Source organism: Neomonachus schauinslandi, chromosome 11 (assembly GCF_002201575.2).
Source record: "Neomonachus schauinslandi chromosome 11, ASM220157v2, whole genome shotgun sequence".
Lineage (NCBI taxonomy): Eukaryota > Metazoa > Chordata > Mammalia > Carnivora > Phocidae > Neomonachus > Neomonachus schauinslandi.
In genome coordinates, this window is record NC_058413.1 from 79,700,527 (window position 1) to 79,707,909 (window position 7,383).

The following is a 7,383-nucleotide window of genomic DNA, read 5'->3' on the forward strand; positions in this document are numbered from 1 at the left end:
TCTGGGCATTTGGTGAGAATCTCTATTTTATACGCAAAAATACATGCATATATGTTACCTCCTCAACTCTATCATAAGCTCCTTGACAGAAGTGACACCAATTGAAGCTGACAATATACTAGGCATTTATTTCAAAACTTTGCATGTATTAACTCATTTAATCTTTATAACAACCCTGAGGCGTAGCTATTGTTATCCTCATTTTATATCTAAGGCAGAGAGAGGTGAAGTCAAGGGAAGAATATCTTTGCCACAGATCTAAATATAAGAGTTATAAAATAACTGTTGAATGGGACTGCCTGGGTGGCTCAGTTGGTTAAGCAGCTGCCTTTGGCTCAGGTCATGATCCCAGGGTCCTGGGATCGAGCTCCGCATTGGAGCCCTGCATCGGGTGCCTTGCTCAGCGGGGAGCCTGCTTCTCCCCTGCCTGCCGATCCCCCTGCTTGTGCCTGCTCTCTCCCTCTCTCTGTGTCAAATAAATAAAATCTTTTTTAAAAAATTAAAATTTAAATTAAAAAAAACCCTGCTAAATGAATGAAATTACACATATCGTTTTGTAATCTTGCTTTAGTTTCATGAATGACTTATAAACATCCATCTTGAGTTCCTTTTTGTAAATATTGCCAAATAAAGGTACTTCATTTCTACTACTCAAGACTAAAACAGGATCATGCCAACAGTAATGGTCCAACGAATGCTTTCTAAGAGTAAATTTGGGAAGACATTTTATGTGGTTCTGAATACTATTTTAATACTATAAAAGCATTTGTATTTTACTTAGGGTGATCTTGGTTCTATATGCACATTTTGAAGTAACTTCTGAAAATTAAGTAGGATTCATCATATATCTACTTGTGCACACCATCTCTGATTTATAAGCATTGCAGTGAAAGAGTATCTAACCTATGGTGACTAGCAATTAGTTACTAACAAGTTGTGTGCTCTTTGGAAATTCAAATTTATGTCTTTGGGACTTGCTTATCTATAAAGAGATGGAGCTGGGCTAGAAAAAAAAAAAAACCTGGCCTTCACTTTACAGGCTTTATTGTCTCTCACTCCCAACTTGGAGGAGAGGTAAAGAAACTGGTTCTTTGTCCCCTGTGTCTTCTCATAGCTGTCCCAAAGGTGAAGTTAGTATTTTAGGCAGTGATAGAGTGAGGATTCAAACCCAAGTGCTTTTGTTTTGGGATTCTACGGGGGTCATTCACTTACAAAATTAGACTACTCTAAGGAGACTGTAAGAATGAAGGAAATCCTATTAATGTCAAAAGGAATGTTCAAAAAACCAGAACTAAAGTCACATGGAAATGGTAACTTCAATTATGTGCTGGAGAATCTACTCTTCCACACAAAGAACTCCTATTTGTAAGTATGACTAAATAATGTCAATAGGAAAGTTGGGGCCACTCTCAGTTGTGTCCCATTTTCTCATGTAGCCTCTTTTCACACAGTGCTTCAATTAATTTAAAATGCAATTAAAACCTCCTGAAGCTGAATACATATGTTCAGTGTCAGTTAAATATATTCATCCTTTGTGGAAAAAAATCATAATCTAGATAAGTATGAAGCAAATATTCTTTAAGAAGAATTAATTTAAGTAGAATTATTACAAATACTACTAATAAATGGTTTGGAATCATTTTTACCAAAAATGTATAATAGTTGTAAAGAATCACCTGTTATGCATCTACAAGAATAGTGAATTTAAAATGTCTTTTAGGTTATATTCTTTTGATGCATATTAAATATGCACATCAAACTCCTTTGAAAATTCCATTAAGGTAAAAATTCCCCATTCCTTCCTTTCCTACTTATAAATAGAAGGCTCTTGAAATTAAAAAAAAAAAAACAACTCACAAACAGGAAGCAAAAAAGCAGGTAATCAGATCTTTTGTTCCTTGTCCAGGTGTGATCTCTTCACTCCAGAGGAAACCCTAAACTCATTTCAGCTCAGTTCAAGTCCAAAATACATTGTGTAAGTCAATTAAAAATCATTAGATAAATACGTAATTTAGATGATTTTAAAAATATGAAGGTCTTATAGCAAACTACTTCTTCAGTAATTGTTATTGTGATACCCAAATTTTTCATTAGCTTTAAACTGTTTACTCCTATCCCCTTATAAAAATATACCAAACAAAAAAGAGAATTTTAAAAATTTGTTTAGAATTACCATTATATAAGTATTACATAAATATGAATGTAGAGAAAAGACAAAATTATGTAGAAAATTTGTAACTGTATCACATATATATGCACACACATATAAGTACAGATACATAATTTCAATGACTTTTACCATTTTTCTTTTGATCAAAATTTTAAATTTAGTATATATTACATATACTATATAATAGAAATATAAAAATACAATTACAGCCAAGCTGTTTCTTTAAAGCTAAATAGGTAATGAACAATAGCAGCACTGTCCCCAAGATTAGTATAACCTGAGTCTAATACTGAAAGGGCTAGTCAAAGAGTATGCAATTAAAATACCCAACCACATTCAATTTTGAGTATTAGAAATAAAAACATTGTTAAAACATCGTCATATATTTTAAGTTATATGGAAATATCACCATTTCTTAGAAGCAAGGGATAATTAAAATCTAAAAAATAATAGATGCTCTCGGTTTACAATTAAACCAAAAATAAAGGATCAGGAGAAAGGAACCTACCTTCCATTGCCCTTTTAAAGAAAACCTTACAGCTCCCACAGGTGAGGACACCATAATGACAGCCTGATGCTTCATCTCCACAGATTAAACAAATCTTCTGAGGTAATGACTCGAAGCTGTACTGTGGGCTCTGGCTGGCATCTGAATCCGGCCTTGAAATGCAAAACAAAGTACTCCATTTATTTTTAGGTGCACCACTAGCTAATACTAAAGTTTTCTTAACAGAATTGACAGAGTGAAAGGGGATTTTAAAACAGAACTGAATGTATACACACCCTTGAAAGACATGCAAATTAAACTTGGTGTACTGTTACTGGATTCACCACATTTGTAAGTTATTAGTCATTCATCAGCAGAACCAACATAAAAGAATAATATATAATTTTATGTTCAGGAAAGCAAAGGTTCATTGGTTTTGTTAAAAAAAAATTTCTACAAAACTCCTTATATAGAACAATAAATTTACTCTTTGACAGATGAAATGTTATTCCCTTCTGTAGCCTGGGTAACTATAAACATGGTTTTAAGGGTTCACTGGTACTTAGCAATGCTTTTGTTTTGGGTTTTTAACACAACCCCTAATGATTGTTCACTTACACGAGTTTATGTGTTTGCCATTTTAAAGAATTGTTCAGTATATTGACACTGTTTTGCCCATTCACAGCAATAAGATTCTAAAGCGAACATTCTTTAAAATTCCACTACTTCAGTATGTAAATCAAAATGTTTTTGAAAACCTGTGTGAAAAAAGTAGCGAAACCGAAACAATAATAGAATACAGTGCACTGGTAGTGATTGATGTTTAAATCCATAATGTAAACATATTACACATAACTTTAGCCTTGAGATTCGTATGAAAATTGAGCCATTAAATGTCCCAATCCGTGAAGTTATGCTTTCAGTTCTGGCAAGCTACCATACATCAACTACCACCCCTCCAGGAGGATCCTTAAAATCTCTGCTCCAAGAAAGACAATCCCCGTAAATGTCCTTCTAAGAAAATAACCATTTTATAAAGCCCCCAACTCGCTGCGCTTTTCCCGCTCCACTGCGGCACCCAGAATGACGTTGCAATTTTTAAATCAGGGCTAGTTTTGTCTCGAAAACTCGCAGATTTGGAAAGTTTAGAAAATATTTTTGAGGAGGCACGCTCCAAAAACGGCATATTATGCGCCCCCTTTGTGTCCCTAAAATAGTAAGGAGAGGAGGGAAGAAAAAGCAAACCAAATTACCCTTGTGCCCCGCCCCGACCACCCATCCTCTTGAGGCCACTCGGGTGAGTGGGACCCTGAGGGCCAGGAGCTAGCGGCGACGAACTGGCTGGACCGCTATTCGCGAGACTCCTAGGAATCCCCGCGCCCCGCCCGGGGCCCTCACCTCAGGTAGTTGAGATAAGGCTGGTAGACCTGCGGTAAGCCCTCTTTGAGCACGGCGGCCTGGTAGCCGAGCTGCGGGAGCCCGTTGAGGCTGAGCTGCGGGTAGAGCGCGGGGGCCGCCCCCGCAGCGACAGCCGAAGCCGAGGTGGAGGCACCGTCCCGGGGCAGCAGGCAGGCGCCTGCCCCTGGCGCCTTACAGGGCGGCGGAGCAAACGGGCCCTGCTGTGGCGGCGCGCCCTCGGCTTTGTACAAGATGCACTCTAGGGTCGACCCCGACGAGGACACCGAGGAGACAGAGGCACTGGCGGGTGCGGCGGCCGCCACCGCCGCTTCCGTGGGTCTGGACGATGGCGCTCGCTGAGGTAGCGGCTGCAGAGCCAGCGGCAAATCCGGGAAAACAGCGGGATTAGGACCCGCCACCAGGTACTGCCGCTGGGAGCGCGCAGCTGCCTCGGTGCCTTCCTCTTCCTCCTTGATCTTCAGGCCAGGCGGCTGGAAGTCGCCATAGAGCGGGAACCCATCGTCCTTGGGCTCGGTGTCGGGCGGGTATGCACAGTCGGAGAAGTCGCTGGCAGCTACCTGGGTGGACGAAGCCGAGGGCGAGCCCCGCGGCGGGGCAAAGGCGCTGACAGCCGCAGCCCCGCCGTCATAGTTCTCCCCTTCCAGCAGTTGCCGGGTGCGGGCGGCCAGGAAGGCCGAGTTGAGGGGCAGAATGGGCACGTGGATAAAATCCATCATCGTGGTGGCCAGCGGGGAGCACCCGGGCGCCGCGGGCGCGTCCTGCTCCGCCAGGGAGACCTTGGGCGCTAAGAAGCGGGAATCTTCCTTGGGGACCAGGGTGACGCCTCCTGTGGCCACTCCAGGAGCGGTGGCCGCAGCTCCTCCTGCAGCTGCTGTGCCTCCCAGAGGCCGGGATTTGCCTTTCAGAAGCGGACCCACGGAGCCCTCGGACTCGAAGCCGTCCTCCTCCTCTACGTCCACCACAGCGGGCTGCGGTGCTGGTTTCACTGCGGCCCCCCGCCAAGGATGGTTCCCAGAGGTCAGGGGCAACAGCTGCCGGGACGGTGACAGGCCCCTGGGCAGCACTTTATGGGCAGTTGCCCTCCCGGAGCTGTCGCCAGCCTTGTTCTCTGGCCGGCTCATGAGCGGGGACGACACCCCCTGGGTGGTGGGGGCAACCCGGGGTTCTTCGGGAAGCTTGGAGCCAAACAGGCACCAAGGGCTTGTGGACTCACAAGCAGGAGGGCTGGCGTGGCTCTGCCCCGGGCCTGCGGGCTCCAGTAGCGTGTCCAAGACACTGTCCAGCAGCCCTCTGTCTTTTTCTGGAGGTCTAGAGCTGTCAGCTCCTGCACTGCTTGTGGCTTCTACTCTGGGATACGCCCCCTCCACGTCTGACAGCGGCTGCTGGTCCCGCGTCTTCCCGTCCGCGTTCTGTCCCTGGCAGGGACGAGGGAAGAGCAGCCCGTCTAAGGAGATGGGTATGGCCGAAACTACAGGCGAGGCGTCCGAGGTCTGACTCGCCTGGAAGGAGCCAGCGTCCCGGCGTCCCGACAGAGGTGATCCGACGGGTGTGGGCGCGCCGCCCGCCACGTGGGGAGCCTGGGAATCCTTTGCCTTCGTCTCTGTCATGACGACCAGAACTCCCCTTTTCCCCCTCCCCTGTCTGTAAGGAGGAGGGATAGGGGAAGGAGGAGGAGGTGTGGGAAATATAGGAGCAGCGGGAGGAGAAAGTTAAGTTGAATTTGGCTGGACTCTGTGGGGCCGGGTGGGGGATCTCCACCTCCCGGGTCGGAAGGGGGCGGCGCTGGTCAGCTTCTGCCTTTGCCCTCCATCTGGTAGGCAGAGGAAGGGTGGCAGTCAGGTGGGGAGAGCAGGAGAAGGTAGTCTCCTGGCTGGGAGAGTTCTCCGACTTCAGTCGGAGGACGGGAGGGGCAGAGTACTCACAATTCCGGCACTCGAGTGGCGGTGACTTCGAAAGCAATTATGTGCGCGGCTGTCTCTCCCGACTTTTTCTCCGGCTTCAAAGCGGAGCGTGTCTTGTAGCTCCCAATCCCTGACTGCGTTCCACTTTCCTTCTCACTAAAACCCTGGGACTACTTGGACTTCTCGCTACAGCCCATTCTCAAAAACAGTCGGGTTTCTGCCTGCCCCCAATAAATAGCTGGCGACAATCATCCCTGGAGCTCTCACGTTTCTCGGCAGTTCAGGAGGACGAGACGTCTGTACTTACATATTTCACTCAAGTTCTGAGTGAAACTAGTTTGCATTGAGAATGCTGCTTACACAGCATATCCTCGAACACAAATAATACTAAGCTTGACTCGAGTAATGACAGCTATAGCCTGGCCCCACGGCTTTCTAATGACGCCTCCGCCCTATCGGGATGCCCCGCCCAAAGCCCCTCCCTACACCAATGACGCACCTGATCTGAAATTCTGGATTTGGTATCCCCAACCACTAGTCTGAATTCCACTCTGAAGGGCAGGTGCTGGGGAATGGAACTTCATAAACATATTAAGATATTGTACTACCAATTAAGAATCATGCTCAATCTAACTGGAAAAACGAATGGATTCTTTCAGGATTTCAGTTTTGTAAAGATTTAACATCGAGAAAGATATTTGGCTATGTTAAAGAAGGTATCAAGGATGATCCTAAATAATATAAAAGAGATTCTCTCTGTTATGACTTCCATGAAAGTGAGTACTTTCAAATTTCTCTTAATACAACCAAGATGTCCTGCTCCTTTGGAACAGTCCTCAATGTGGCAGAGAAATTGGGGAGTGGAAGATAGTTGATAATACCTCTTCACCGGTTCTGAAGTTTAGATGTTGTGTGTCGTATTTTGATTTGTCTATGGAATTTATTCCAATTTTTATTAACTAGCACTTTAAGGAAAGTTTCCCTCAGCTCCAGCTTATATTCTGTGCTACATCATAAGTCCCTCAATAGAGATGGTGAATAGTATTTTCTCCCCCAACATATTTATTCTTAAAAAATAATTATCTTTGAGGTTTATTGTTTAAGTAGATCACCTCTTATTTTATAAGATATAATAGAGAGAGGGGGAGAACACTGCAATATATTTGAGGTACAGAATCATAAACTAACAATCTCTGCTGAACGCAAGAACATTGGTTATCTTGATGTCATCCTAAATACCATGTTCAAAACTGAATTAATCATTTAAAAAGTTCCTCAAGATCCTATCTGTGCTGATGCCCCACACGTTCTCTCAACCAGATATAGAGAATACAGTGGAAGACTCCAAGACTCCAGGATGGGCAGAACCACTAGAGGTAAGGATCTTGGACCTCTAAATCACCTGG

At 44.6% G+C, this 7,383-nt stretch overlaps 1 protein-coding gene across 2 annotated transcripts in view; it reads right to left on the reverse strand.

Moving 5' to 3' along the window:
* The window catches only part of PGR (progesterone receptor), a 122,201-nt gene extending 116,518 nt beyond the window's left edge, over nucleotides 1-5,683 (reverse strand). For both annotated transcript variants that reach the window (XM_021679060.1, XM_021679061.1), the window contains exons 1-2: nucleotides 4,056-5,683; nucleotides 2,679-2,830 (exon numbers count right to left, since the gene is read on the reverse strand). In XM_021679060.1, the coding sequence (XP_021534735.1) occupies nucleotides 2,679-2,830; nucleotides 4,056-5,683 (1,780 nt within the window). The remainder of the gene's footprint in view (nucleotides 1-2,678; nucleotides 2,831-4,055) is intronic.
* Nucleotides 5,684-7,383: the final 1,700 nt, after the last annotated feature.